General features: G+C 50.5%; 1 protein-coding gene and 1 long non-coding RNA gene across 3 annotated transcripts in view; one reads left to right on the forward strand and one right to left on the reverse strand.

Moving 5' to 3' along the window:
- Positions 1-4,119: 4,119 nt before the first annotated feature.
- Positions 4,120-7,030, reverse strand: LOC114054873. Of its 2 annotated transcripts, none has more exons than XR_003570608.1 (3): positions 6,996-7,030; positions 4,951-5,064; positions 4,120-4,742 (listed from the first exon to the last, which is right to left on the reverse strand). It is a non-coding gene; the product is annotated as an uncharacterized LOC114054873 (long non-coding RNA). The 2 variants fall into 2 exon arrangements; XR_003570609.1 differs by lacking the exon at positions 6,996-7,030 and adding an exon at positions 5,929-6,178.
- SPRED2 (sprouty related EVH1 domain containing 2) overlaps positions 6,881-13,752 on the forward strand; it is a 61,280-nt gene continuing 54,408 nt past the window's right edge. The window contains exon 1 of the mRNA XM_027878417.1: positions 6,881-7,003. Coding sequence (XP_027734218.1) covers positions 6,957-7,003 — 47 coding nt within the window. The 5' untranslated portion in view covers positions 6,881-6,956. The remainder of the gene's footprint in view (positions 7,004-13,752) is intronic.

Genomic DNA, 13,752 nt, shown 5'->3' on the forward strand with positions numbered 1-13,752 from the left:
GCCTTAAATTAACCCCCACTCCTCCCCTCTTGCAATTTTAGCACGATGGTATTAACTGCAGAATGAACAAAAAAAGCCCTTCAGCTGCCACTTCAGCACACCCCATATCTGGGATTGTTTTTACTTTCAGCTTTTAAGGTCAGAACACACACCCAGCAATAACCAGCCCCCTTTTTTTTTTTTTTTTTTCCCTCTAAGAAAACTGGAGAGTCTACTACCTAAAACAAGGGAGTTTTGTGAGCAGGAGTCAAGCCTGTGCTTTTGGCATTGCAGGTGTGAAGCTCTCATAACCTGGGCCTGCATTTCTGGGCTTTGTTAAGCCTGGCAGCAAACGCTGCTGGAGATGCAGCTGGCAGGGAGCACGTGGAAGGCCTTGCACCCAGTTCCTATGAATGGCAGCTTCTCTTAATAACCACACACACAGAGCAGAGTTGTGCGTTTTTATTCCTTTCTAGACGGAGCTGTAATTCCATACTGGAGTATATGCATAGTCCCAAAAGGTTTGTGTGGAGTGACTAATTACCTTTCTCCTTAGAAATGGGCAGGGAAGCATAATATGTGTGTGATTACAAGGACATAAAAGGAGCGTAGGATTATTTTCCATGAGAATCCTTGGGAATATCTTGAGGGATGGCTGTCTAAGTTGGTGCTCTCTGCAGGACTCTTAAACTCTCCTCCCAGCTTCTTCATCATGTGCAGTGATTTATCCCTGAAAAAGCTATTCAGTGGTGCATGGGGTTAACCATGAACCTTCTTTAGCTCTAACTCTCCACCTCTGAGTCCTTCCAGGACACTCATAAGCCATGTGCTATATTTGCCTAGCTGGAGTTGTTATGAGGATGTTGACACAAGGAAAAATATCTGCCTGGAGAAGAGGGTGGACTGGCACCCTTTGAAATCAAATATTGTCAAGCATCTTTAAAGTTCTGCATGGGTCATGTCACCGAACAGCCCTGAAGCTGAGGGCTGGGTCCAGAAGGACACAAATAGGGTGCATATAACTCATTTCCCCTGTGTACCATATGCCACTGAATGCCTGACTAAGCCACATCCTCATTTCCATATTTCAAAAGCTTAACTTAACTCTAGAAGCCTTTCCAGATCAATACCTGTAGGGGGGTTTCTCCCAAGTCTCGGCCTGGACTGGGTAATCCTGCAATTATAACTGCTCAGACGCTGAATAGGACCCTCTACTCACAGCAAGACACTGAGTGAGAAAAGGAGGTCAAGCCATGAAAACTGGTTTTGCTAAAGTAAGTAGTCAACTGTTTATTGTGTCACCTGCTGAGGCTGATCAAAGAGCTTTGCAATAAAGGGGGCATGAATGTTCAGAAGGGATGGTCTCACAATAGCTGTGCAAGACAGGGAGGAACGCCCAAGTTAATTTTGGCCATCAGAAGGCAACTTTCTGAAATGCACTCAAAGGTTCAAGCCTAATTCAAATAATCCCCGAGGAGGGGAGGAAAAGGTGTGCACAGCTCCAGTGTTTTTCCCAGGCCCATCCACTTTTGTGTTCCCTGAAGTAAAACCAGATTATTTGACATCTGTTTGTTCAGCTCCCATGAGGCTTTGGAAACAGCTGTATCAAAAATGCAGAAACCTCTCAAGGGTGGAAAGGCATCTCAAGAGAAGAGCAGCCCTTCCCTCATGCCAAAAGTAGCCTGGCTTTAGGACTAATCCTGAGGTTGCTGTGACACTTGCAGAGTTCATGCACATTATTTTTTTGATTTGATGGGCCAGGGCACGCTGAGTTGGGAAGGCACAAAAGGAAAGTGCTGCTGGGGGACTGACAGCAGTAAGTGAAGGTTTCATAGCAGTTTTTCCTTCCAATCAGTCAGCACAAAAAGGTAAGTAAGAAGTTAAAGAAGTAGCTGTGCACCTATCTCTTGCTGTCGCCAGGGTGGAATTTGGGGTGGGGGTGGGAATGCTGAAGTGCTGAACTCAAGATCAGAGCATTTTCCTGCCATCTGCACCACAAAGACGATGTGTCATGTGCCAGTGAGATTACAGTTTAGGTTTGTTATCATCCCTTTATATCAGAAGGAAGTTATGCACACAAAGGAAACACCAAACCATCGTGTTTGGGTAGCTATAAATCACATACTGCTGAATATTACGAGGGCAACAGAGTGCCCAGTTAGAAAGCAAGGGTTTTGAAAAAGACCCCTTTTCCTCACAATCTCCTCATTTCAATAGACTTTGCTTTTATTTTGGGAGAGGGTGAAGGAGAGCTTATGGTTTTGTGAAATCAGCTACGAATGACAGCAGATTTGTCCCACACAAGTGACTCATGGCTGACTGCGTGCGCTGGTCAATGCCTTCCCAGACACCAGCACAGTCATTGCTGTTGCCCATGTTGGTCCCTTGGTGTCCTGAAAACTCACACAGGCAACAGCACAAGAGATTTCCTAAGATGTCTTGCCACTTTCAGCCCTAGTAAAACACAGGTCTACAAAGAAATAAAAAACAGAGAAAACACTGGGATAGTCAGTTCTTGAGCAAAGCAGCTCATCTGGCAGTGAGGGTCCTTTCGGCTTTCCTGCTCTGATCTTACCACCCACCAAAAGGACATACTGGGAAGACTGCGAGGGGTTCTCCACCTCCTCTTCCCCTGGCAGGTGCCTGAAATGATCCTGACAATTCTCCAAACCGCATGCTGAAATCCCACTCCTGCTGAAAAAGCCCCTTAGTATTTCCACAGTCTCTGACCTCCCAAAAAGTGTCAACTGAAAGATTTCAAGCTGACTGCAAGTGCTGTCGACTGTTTCTGTGGCTCTTAAATTCTGGGTGATTATAATGGGGGAAAATACAGATGTAATCATTGCTTTTAAAATATGATTGCTGCTTGAAGGAATTATCGGTGAGGGGGGTAATTGTCTGGAGGATGGCATGATTCAGGACTGCTGACTTCCACTCCTCACTCATTCAAAGTCACCAAGTGAGTCAGTGGAAAAATCATTGAATTCAGCACAGTCAACAGGGTACCAACATTCATATTTAGGTTCCTAAATCAACAGTGTGGAAGATTTCAGCTCAAAGGTTTTACAAGCAAGAGTGAGTGAAGGTAGAAGGTTACGCTGCAAGCCCGCAGTAAATGCCATTCTGAAGTTTGCTGCTTCAAATTCCAGTGCTTCTCAACCTAAATAAGTGATAGCTAAACGTGTAACAGCACTCAGGGAAGTCCATTCCAATCCAAGCAGAAACGAGGTCCATACGCCGGATTCTCTGCAACAGCTAAAGCATTACTTAGCAAAATAAATGTTTCTTTTGAATACAAAACACAGGACAGTCATAGCATGCAAATCGTTAGTATGCAGGAGCTGCTGCCTTGAAGCTCTGCCACCAATGGCTAATTAATTCTAGGTACTGTAACGAACACATCACAGGGAAGCGCTATTCTGTGTCTGAGCAGAAGCTCTGTATACAAACAACACAAGGCACAAACAGAAATCGCACCTCTGAGAGGGAGCCTTTTCATTCAGAAAAGTCAGTCATCTTGAACGCGACGCTCGCAAGAACCGGCACGGTAACCTGAATGTCAGAGAAATAAAATTGAGTATCTATCGGCATGAAAGCAATACCAAGAGGGAGGGAAATCATTCAGAGAACACATCGCTCAGCAGCTTCTAAATTAGTAGGACAGTGAAAGCAGAGATCAAATATGAGATCTTGCAAATCCACAGGAAATGACTCAAGAAGCCAAATCAAGTAAAAATTCAGCTTCCAAGCCTCAGACACATTTGCTTCTCACCATTGGGGTGAATACGTGCACACACAACGTGAGCACATAAAAATACATCCAGATCACACAGACAAGCTCTCAAGTATTAATCAGACAGTGATTAATACCCAGTGGTAATACCTCAGTGGTATAGGCATTATGATGTCCTTTTAATTACAAGATTGTGCCCTGGGTTTTTCACATGGCCATAACTCTGCCCTTATTCTGCTTCTGTAGTAAGCCATTGCTAAATGCCACGCTTCCCACTTCAGGTGCATTGATGTTCCTGCTGACCATGGAAATTTTTGGCATGAAAGGTTTTAAGGATGTTAGAGGTCTGTGCAATCACAACATCCTTGGAAAACAAAACAAAAAAAAAGACATAGGATGGGTAGAAATGTGTCAAATCATTACTTCTGGTCTTTTATTGCACAGCAGCTGAAGATGTTTCTGCCATTTCCTTGCCCCTAAACATTTACTCCTGCCCTGACACTTCCTTCTGCTGCCAACTCAGCTTCGCCAAGATGTTTATCATGCCATTCTGCAAGCTGGATCCTTGAATAACTTTCCAAAATAAAGAGGTATTGGGGGGTATTATTAGCTGGGACCATTCAGCAGATCCAGCAGTGTCACTCCTCAACTCGGGGGATGCATTAGCGCAGCAGAGGGGATGACAACACTGTGCTTTGCAGAGGAATGAATGGGTGGGAAGGGGGTGGGGAGATAGGCAGCATTTCCACCCAAAAGAGCATGCCATGGGCTGCCAAGTGTTGGAAAGAAGGCTTGCACTCCCACACATCGTCTGGTATTATGGCCAAACCTCTGGCAGTGGCTAGAGCATTACCATAATATTGTAATGCCCCCAAAGCAGTGGATGAATTCTGCTACCACCTCCAAAGGATATGCTGCTTCTCCCTGGGGGTGACTGCCCAGAAAGAAGACCTCAAAGCTTTCATCAGCTCTTGCCTTTACCACATTACTAGCAGTCCACAGATTTTTCTCCAAGTGTCCATTTCTGTTCCTGAAAAGAAAATTAGCAGCACTTAGAAACTGAAACCCAACAGAGCAGAAACACAATTTCCATACCAAAATATGAAGGCCCCTTGAAGACTAAATCCCACAGATTAGACTTGAAAGATAAATCAGCAAGTGGCTCCCTCAGGAAGTGCAGCTGCATTGAGACTGAATATCCCTATGCAATGAGAGCAGAGAAGGCACATTTTCCCTACCTGCAATGGGGAAGGGATGCTTCAACACAAGGGGCCTATGGAAGCTGGAAGGGCAAGGTGATGAGCTTGGGCGGGACACATTTCTTCTCCCAGGGTTGCCAGATCACAGAGCACCTGGTGGAGAAAAGCAAAACCAAAACTCAGCTTCAAACTTTCTTTTCAATAGTCAGCTCCTGTTACCCCCTCCTCTGTGGACCAAGCAAATCCCGAGGGCAGATGTCAAGGCATAGCCATAGACACAAGTTGGGAGAGTGTTTACAGTTATGGCACTGTTCATTGCAGCAAAAAAAAACATTTAAACTGGCCTACAAAAAAAGCTGCACGATGCTACCAGCATGTCAGCACAGACCCCATAGCAATGCTGAACATGGCTACATGGATCGATTTGAGCTCTTATAAGGGGAAGATGAGGTGGGAAGAACACAAGGGTGGTGAGAAACCAGATATATGGGCTGAGGAGCCCCATCACCTCAGGATGAGCTGCTGTGGGGCCAACACTGGCCCCCTGGGCTCTTCTTTTACCAACTGGCTGCCAGACTCCCCACTGGACACATAGCATTTTGGTATGGAAATTCTTCCCATGGGTCTCATCAGCCATGGCAAGGAGCTGCCCTGGGTCAAACTGAACCGAACCAACTGGGCTGGGCTGGAGAGGTCAGGCTGAGGTGAGCCAAGATGTCCAGAAAAGGACAACGAAGATGGTGAGGGGAATGGAGCATAAGTCTGGTGAGGAGTAGCTGAGGCAGCAGGGGGTGTTTAATCTGGAGAAAAGGAGGCTCAGGGGTGGCCTCACCACTCTCTACCTGAAAGGAGGTTGTAGCCAGGTGGGGATCAGCCTCTTCTCCCAGGCAATCAGTGACAGGACAAGAGGACATAGTCTTAAGCTGCACCCAGGGAGGTTTACGCTGGGCATCAGGGGGAATTTCTTCACAGAAAGGGTGATTAGACATTGGAATGGGCTACACCAGGTGTAGTCACCTTCCCTGGAAGTGTTTAAGAAAAGACTGGATATCTCAGTCAGTGCCATGGTCTAGCTGACATAGCGGTGTTCGGCCAAAGGTTGGACTCGGTGATCTCAGAGGTCTTCTCCAACCTAATTGATTCTGCGATTCCGTGATCCTGACCGCGGCCCGGCAGCGCTGAGCCAGGACTCGCCGGGTCGGGCTGCGCAGGGCTGAGCGGGGCCGGGGGAGGCTGAACCGGGCGAGCCGAGCGGGGTCAGATAGACCCGCAGCCGGGCGGGCCCATCCCATCCCATCCCATCCCACCCCACCCGGGCCCGGCCGCGGGAGGCGCTGGTGGCGGGCGGGGCGCGGGGGCTGCGGCGGGCGCGGGGGGCGGCGCCGGCGGGCGGGGGCGAGCGCGGCGGGACCGCACCCGGGGCGCTGCGCTGCGCCGCGGGGGCTCGGGGGGCCGGGCCGGGGCGGTGCCACCGCCGCCCGTGTCTCCTCCTTCCACCGCCGCCGCCGCTGCGGCTCCGTCCCCTCCCTCCCTCCCTCCCGGGTCCGGCGCTGCCCTGCCCCGCTCCCGGCGGCCGCGGCAGCGCCGCCGCCGCTTCCTGCCGGGGCTCCCCGCTCCCTTCCCTCCCTCCCTTCCTCGCTCCGCCGCCCCCCGCGGCGCCCCGCCATGGCGTGAGCGCGGCCATGGGGCTGGCCCGGCGCCGCCGCCTGCCCCCGGGCGCTGCGCCGCTCCCCCGGGCCCGGACCCCGCGCCGCCGCCGCCGTCGCCGCGCCCCGCCGCGCCCCCGCGGTGTGCTGACCGCCGCCTCGCCTCCTCCTCCTCCTCCGCCCCCGGCCGCCGCCGCCCGGCGACGAGCGCGGCCGTAGCCCCCCCTTCCCTTCTCCTCCTCCTCCTCCTCCTCCTCTCCCCCCCCCGCCGCCGCCCGCGCTCCCGCGCCGTCGGGCCCGGCGCGGCCGCCAGCCCCGGCCCGCCGCGGCGCGGCCTCCCTCGCCATGTGAAGCGCCGGAGAAGATGCGGAGGCGCAGCCCGGCCGCCCGCGGCGAGGGATGAGCCTAGACGGGGAGAAGATGACCGAGGAAGCCTACCCTGACGAGTGAGCGGGGCCGCGGGCGGGCGGAGGGGGGCTCTGGGCGGCGGGGGGGGGGGGGGTCACCCTTTGTTGCCCCCAGGGGGAAGCGGTGCCGGGGGTCGCTCACCCTCCCTCGGACAGACGGACCGGGAGCGGGCGGACAGAGGGACGGCGGGCACGCGCGTACGTGTGCGCGCCGCCCGCCCGCGCATCCGCCATTTCGCGCTCCCCCCCGGGCCGCGCTCATTTGCATACGGCCCTTTCATTCATAAAAAACCCCCGGGAGGGCGGCGCGGGGCTCCGGGGGCACCGCAGGGAGGGGGCCCCGCGCCGCCGCTCCCCGCCCCGGCCCAGGGGCTCGGGGCGCCCGGGCGGGGGCGGCGGAAGCGGCGGGGAAAGGAGGAAAGTGGGGGAGCGCTGCGCGCCCCCGCCCCGCGGCCCCCGGGTCTGTGGAGGGGGTTGAGGTGGTGGTGGGGGGGATGTTCGGGACGCGGAGCTTGAGGCGGGGAGCGGGGGGGGGACACACGACGTCTCGGGTCCCCGCCCCAGCCGCCGCCGTTTTGTGAATAGGAGGGCGGCCGCCGCCGCCGTCACATGACGCCGCATTCATAAACCCGGTCACCGGCGGCCTCCCCATTCACCGGCACCCCCCCCCTCCGCCGCACCCTCGGGGGGATGCGGGTTCCCACCCCCGCTCCTGCCGCCTCCCCGCGGATAAATGCCCCGCCACCACCGATAAAACCCCCCACGAGAGGCCGCGCCGAGGCTTTCAAAATGCCTGACGGTGCCCTTTTCCCCTTTTTTTTTTTTTTTTTTTCTTCCCCAAAAATAAAACCCAAGGCCATTGCGGGGGGGACGGCAGGAAGGGCTTTTTCACGCCGCGCTGGCCCAAGGGCTGTTCCTGGCTATCTCCTTCGGGGTTTTGACAGTCAAGAGGAATGACTCACTGGCGTGCAGGACTGGGTTGGTGCCAAGCGCCATAGGATGTACCGTGCTTTAAAGTGACTCCTCGCAGGGCTTATAAAGCAGCGTCAAAATTGTGCAACTTTTTGGCTCGTTTGGAGCCTGAGAAAATATCATAATTGGTGGCATGCGCCACACTCGCACCTTCGTCCCGGTAAACTTATTTTAGGGCGATTTGCTGGAGAAGCATGAGTGGCAAAGGAAATGGCTTCTGCCTGCAACGTGCTGAGAGGGATTGTTATTTTGGCAGTTCTTAATGAAGAGACTATAAATACGTGTTTATATGTAGCTTCTGAAATTGTGTTTATTTTGAAGTTGGTAAGGTTCTTGCAATGAAAAAGAAAAAGTCTAGTTTCTCTTGCTTGGATTATCATGACCTAACAGGCTGGAAAAATGTGGCCAACTCATTTCCAATAAAAACCTGCCAGTTCTTCGTTTGGGGTTTATTTTTTTCGTTGTTTAATTTTGCAAATTGGACAAGAGGAGGGGAAGTGGGTCCCTGTTTCTGGGTTTGAGAACACAGGGCCAAAACTAACCCAATTCGGTGGACAAAATCTAACACTCAGACAGCCTTCATCTTGTGGCAAGATACTGCTCCAAATGTGTTTTCCTGCAGGGCTTGGTGTGGAGGTGAGTGTTGGTGTAAAACACCGAGCACTTGGCTCTGATGGTTGGTTGGGGTTTTCTTCCCTTAATTGTAGGCTGCAGTTTGTTTTGGAGTAAATTTTTCCTCCACGTGCCGCTGCGCTGCCATGCTGATGGAGGCTTCAGCTGATGGGTTTCGTGTGTGTCCCTCCCTGGGCCGGGGAGGGAAGCACTTGGGTCACACCACCTCTTGTGGGGTCACCAATCAACCCAACAACGTTGTGCTTCAGTCCCTGGGAGATGGAGATTGCTGGTGGCCATGGGGAGCTGGTACCCAACCCATTCCCAGGCCACCAGTAGCCTTTTTATTGGGGCCTGGATGTGGTGGCTTTCAGGATAAATGATGCCTCATGGTCCTTACCCCAAGTGGCTCTTTTGCAGGCCATGGTTGGGCTTGTCAAGAGTTTAGTCCAGGCCTTTGCCTTGCAGGGCACAGCGAGGTGTTTTAGGTAAGCCATGGTTTCCTCTCTAAGCTCCTCGCTTCCAGCCTTGCATTGATTGATAGCGTCGCTGAAGCCGGTGACTCATGGGTTGTTTTTTCATTTCAGTGGTGGGTGAAGTGATTTGATTTTTTTTTTTCTCCAATATATATGGTGTTAAAAGAAATAAGGACAGGCTCTCCTGATAAGTTTTCTCAAGCTGTCAGAACAATGGTAGTATAGCGTGCTATTTGCCCTAGATATCTGGCTTTAATTTGCATAGCTATTCTTGTTTCACAGAGTGCACTGCGAGCAAATGTTAACAGCCAGATTACAAAAAAAAAAAAAAAAAAAAGACCACTGTCAGGATGCCTTTTAAAATAAACCTCTTAAAGTAAATAATAAGGGGGTCTCCTCCCATTTTTTTACCTTTTTTTTTTTTTTTAAATATAACTTCTTGAGGACAGCTAGACAAGATTTTGAGGTTTGAGATAATTTATAAAACCGAGGAGAGAAGAAAAAATAGAGCTTGGGATGCTGTAAACTCATCGGTCCCTTCACGACTGCACCATTTCAGATCGATACTTAGAGGTCAATTTGTCATTGCAAAGCGAGCGCCTCGTTCTGCATCTCAGCCTTAATTTCTGCTTCCCTACTTTCCCTCCACACACACACACACAGTGCAGGGTGGGGGGAAAGTGGGGACGTCTGGTAATAAATTGGAGGCACGAAGCTGCAACGGTGGGAGAATTTCGGGAAGCGCTGTCTCTGTATCGAGGCGCTGGGCAGCTGCCCACTGCGAGCGGTGACCCTCTCCAAAACCACCAGCTCCCGGCTGGGCTGCCGGTGTCTTTCCGTAGGAGGATGGGGCTGAACCCTCTAAAGTGACTCGGTTATGGCCGGAGGCTGCCGCCTGCTCGTTCTGATGCATGGTTCCAAGAAAGTCACAGGAAGTAATTAAATGGAAAAGGTCAGAGAACGAGGAAGTGTTGGTCCGCAGCCTCTCGCTGCCTGGGATGGAGCCGCGATGCCCTGCCCGAGCCCGTGTCCCCGGAGTGTCCCCGCTCCTCGGAACGCGCGCTCGATTTATTCCAGCGGGCTCGGAGCGCGCCTGCCAAGTGTTTGCAAGTGGGACAGGTCCCCCGGAGGCTTTTAACGAGCTGGGTTAAGTGGGATATGTGTAGGGCTGCTGTGGTGTTGTCCGGGACAGCAGAATGTGGCGTGAGATCACACCGATGCGTTTTTCCCAGTCTAGGGAAAGAAAATTAAACTTAAGTCTCGTTTGTGCTTTTGCTGGTCCCCAAACCCCCACTTCCCTCCACCACTGAGCAGAGACCAGGGATGTTTGTCTGAATACTGCGTCCATCAATGTTGCAGTTTGCCCTTTATGCTGAAAACATAATTTATTTCCTTCCCCCCCCACCTCTCTTCATTTTCACTGTGTTTTTGCCTGGTGATTTTTCTGTAGGTATCAAAGGCAGCTCATTCAGCCAAATTATTTTGCTGCAAGTTTCAGCCAGGGAGGAAGGCATGGGACGCGCTGCGTGTCATGACATTATTGCTCGCAAATAGGACAGGAAATGAAGGATTGCCAAAATGTAACTGTTTATTTCTTGGCCTGAAAACATGCCTGTTTAAAATATGACATGTAAGTAGCTGCTTTGTTCAGTCACTGGGAGAAGTTGCTGTTTATTAGGGAATAATAGCTCTGTTGGATGAAAAAAGCTGGTGGGGGGGTGGGGGGGAAGAAGGGATTTACCCTTTCTACTCTTTCTCCTTCTGTCTTGGAAATGCTTTAAAAAGAAATTGTAGGTGGAAGGTATATGGAGAGGGTATTTTGTCGGACAACTGGAAAGGAAACCTGTGGGAAGAGGGTCGCCACAAGCAGGAGGGAGATGGATTTTGAATTTCTCAGCACATTATTAGTCCACACTGTGGCCCTGGGCAGCCCTTGGATTACCCCGATTCTGCATTGAGGAGGAGAAACCTAAACAACCCACCTTTGGGCCAAAAAGTGAGGGTTTTTTTGGTGCAGCTCCCCTCATCCAGAAGTGCTTTGGGATGCTGGTGGTGGGAGCACAGCGCAGATACCGCACCAGCAATGGGATCCTTTTTGACCTGTTTTTGCAGCCAGTTTTTTATCTCGCTGGGGCACACCCTGGAGCGTGGGTTAAAAGGTAGGTTTTATCTGCCTGTTTAATTAAATCCCGAGGCTGCAAACAAAAGTACGTTGTGTGGCAAGGCTCACTCAACATGGGCTTGGTTTGCTGTTAGCTGGGTTTAAACCACAAAATTGTTTCCTGTCAGCCACCAAATTGCAGGGAGATGATGGTAGTTGTCCTCCTTCTTCCTGGACCGGGCTGGAAAATAGGAGCTCAGGAATGAGACACAACTATTTGTTTCAAGCCCTCCTGTTTCCTTCCTACACACTGGCATGCTTGAGGAATCAATAAATTCAATTTTCTGCCCTCCAGCAGAATGGCCATAGGAACTACTTCCTACAACAAATTCATTGAAAAATGTGAGGGTTTTGTTTTACTTTTTTTCCCCTCCCTTTTTTTTAGCAGCAGAAGGTGATCTTTCTTGCAAGAGCTGTGCAGGGGTGGAGAGGGCACGGAGATCAGTGAAACTAAAAGTACAGCTCTGGAGACTGTTTTTGATATATGCCCTGTTTGCATTGTGGAGCGTTTGATTTTTGGAGGACCTACACTTCTAAAGCAGTGCAGAAATTTGAAAAGAAGAAAACTGAAAAAGGTCAGTTGACTAAAAAAAGGCACAAATAGACTGCAGAGTTGATTGACAGCAGATGCAAGCCGCAGCAGTCCTCGTTTCTGTGGGCTACCAAAAGCAAGCAAGAAGCTGTAGTCACATAAACCCCAGCACTGGAAAGAGAGGTCTGCTCCAAGCCCGGCAGCAAGCAGAGCAGGACAGCATCTCCCAGCCTTGCTTGCACTGATGATTTCTTTGTACCTTAGCCATGGATAAACTCAGCTGATGGTTTCTAATGCTTTCTTTTTTCTTTTTTTTTTTTTTTTGGTTTCTTTTCTTACCTATTGGTTTTCTGCCAAGATCTTGTGAGCTTTCCTTCCTTCCCGTTTCTCTACCCACGTCCACCCCCTTTCCTTGTCAAATTTCCTTTAATCATTTATTTTTCTGGTGCTTGCTCAGTACTGAAAACCTGACCCTCTCAAGCTGCAGAGAAATGCAGCTGGCTGCCTTATTGATACCTTCCTTCCCTCTGCATCTAATCCTCACCTTTGGTTTTGCATCAGCTTTTCAGAGCAAAGATTGGGTTTGCCCAGGTAGTTTCTCATGCTTTAGTTCCTCACAAGGCAAACCATCTGCTTGGCCCCTTCTACTCGGTGAGCTGTGCGTGCTGGCTGGCAGGATGGAGTCGGGATGAAGGGCAGGCCCTGCTGAGGCAGCAAGAACAGCGAAGTAGTGCCCAAATACTGCACTTCTGCCCACTGGCACAGCTGGTTTTGGGGGTGGGGTGTTGTCATATGTGTGTGACCATCAGTATTGGTACCCAGAAATGCAGCAATGTTCCCTACCTCGTTTGTCTACTCCAGCTGAATACCAAAGAAGTGTTGGGTGGGCAGGTGGACAGCATCCTGAAGTCTGGAGTGTGTCTTTGCTGCATTTCGTTTTCTGTCTCCATTTCTTTTCCCTAAGCTCCTGGGGGGTGTTTTTTGCCTCTTGCGTATTTTATTTCTATTCCTTGCTCTTGTCTGGAAGCAGGACTTCTCTTGCTGCAGCCAAACCCTCCTAGCAGTGTTTTCACATGAGGAGAAAGTGATCACAGTAACGTGGCCCTGATGTAGCCATTGGAGTGAAATACTGTCTGCCTCATGCAGTAGATGCTTCACCTTAAAATAAGGTGTGTTTTATCAAAAGCAGGATTACAAAGTCTACTTTCAAGGCTGTTGGACATGTTCCTGCCAACAGCCGGCAGGTTCTACCTGTTGCAGTAGTTTTAAGTGAGATTTAACCCAAATTACTGTTTTTGTCTCCAGCCTGCTTGTTCTTAGGCTCTTTAAATACCTTTATTCTTTGACTTTCTCTGCTTGCAACTCACTTCAAGGACTACGTTTTAGGTTTTTGTTGTGTTTCTACTCCCCCCCCCCCTTTGTTCTAAACTCCTACGTGTGCTGTAATCGGAGGAGAGATCTTGAGTCTATCAGCTGAGTATTGCTGATGGCTATTCCAGCTAGGAAGGAAACTTCTTACTGGCAAGCGTTGGGGGGAGGGGTTACAGGGCTTTCTAACAACATAAGTTGATTTCCCCATCTATGGTGTGTTCGAAAACAGTGGGATTCCAGAGTTGCCCAAAATGTTTGGACTTTGACAGCAGTGCCTGGCAAGGGGAGAAACGTTTCATGACCTGAAGAGTGATGTGATGATGGAACTTCTTCCTTGCTAGCTAGTTCTTTGTGTCCAAGGTACTACAGAAATTAGGTCAGAGGCAAGGCAGTAGTAGTCCTCAGTGAACTACCTAAACAGTAAATAGATGGTTTTTATTTGCATGTGTATCAAATGGGCTTTTAAAAGTAACATTAGAACTTGTTACCTGCGTACATCTCTTCCTAGGAATAAAAAGCGTGTGTGTCTTGTTGAGAGCAACCACTTCCCCCCACCTTTTTTTAATAGGAAGGTTGAGTTGGTGGCTGTTCCACCTCTGCTGCTGCTCTCTGCCAGACTGGCGCTGATGGCGCTGGGAGATGTGTTGTAAAACCTGATAGCGCC

The sequence above is a fragment of the Empidonax traillii genome, unplaced genomic scaffold (genome assembly GCF_003031625.1).
Source record: "Empidonax traillii isolate 1590-97213 ecotype Southwest subspecies unplaced genomic scaffold, ASM303162v1 scaffold41:size1892772, whole genome shotgun sequence".
NCBI lineage: Eukaryota > Metazoa > Chordata > Aves > Passeriformes > Tyrannidae > Empidonax > Empidonax traillii.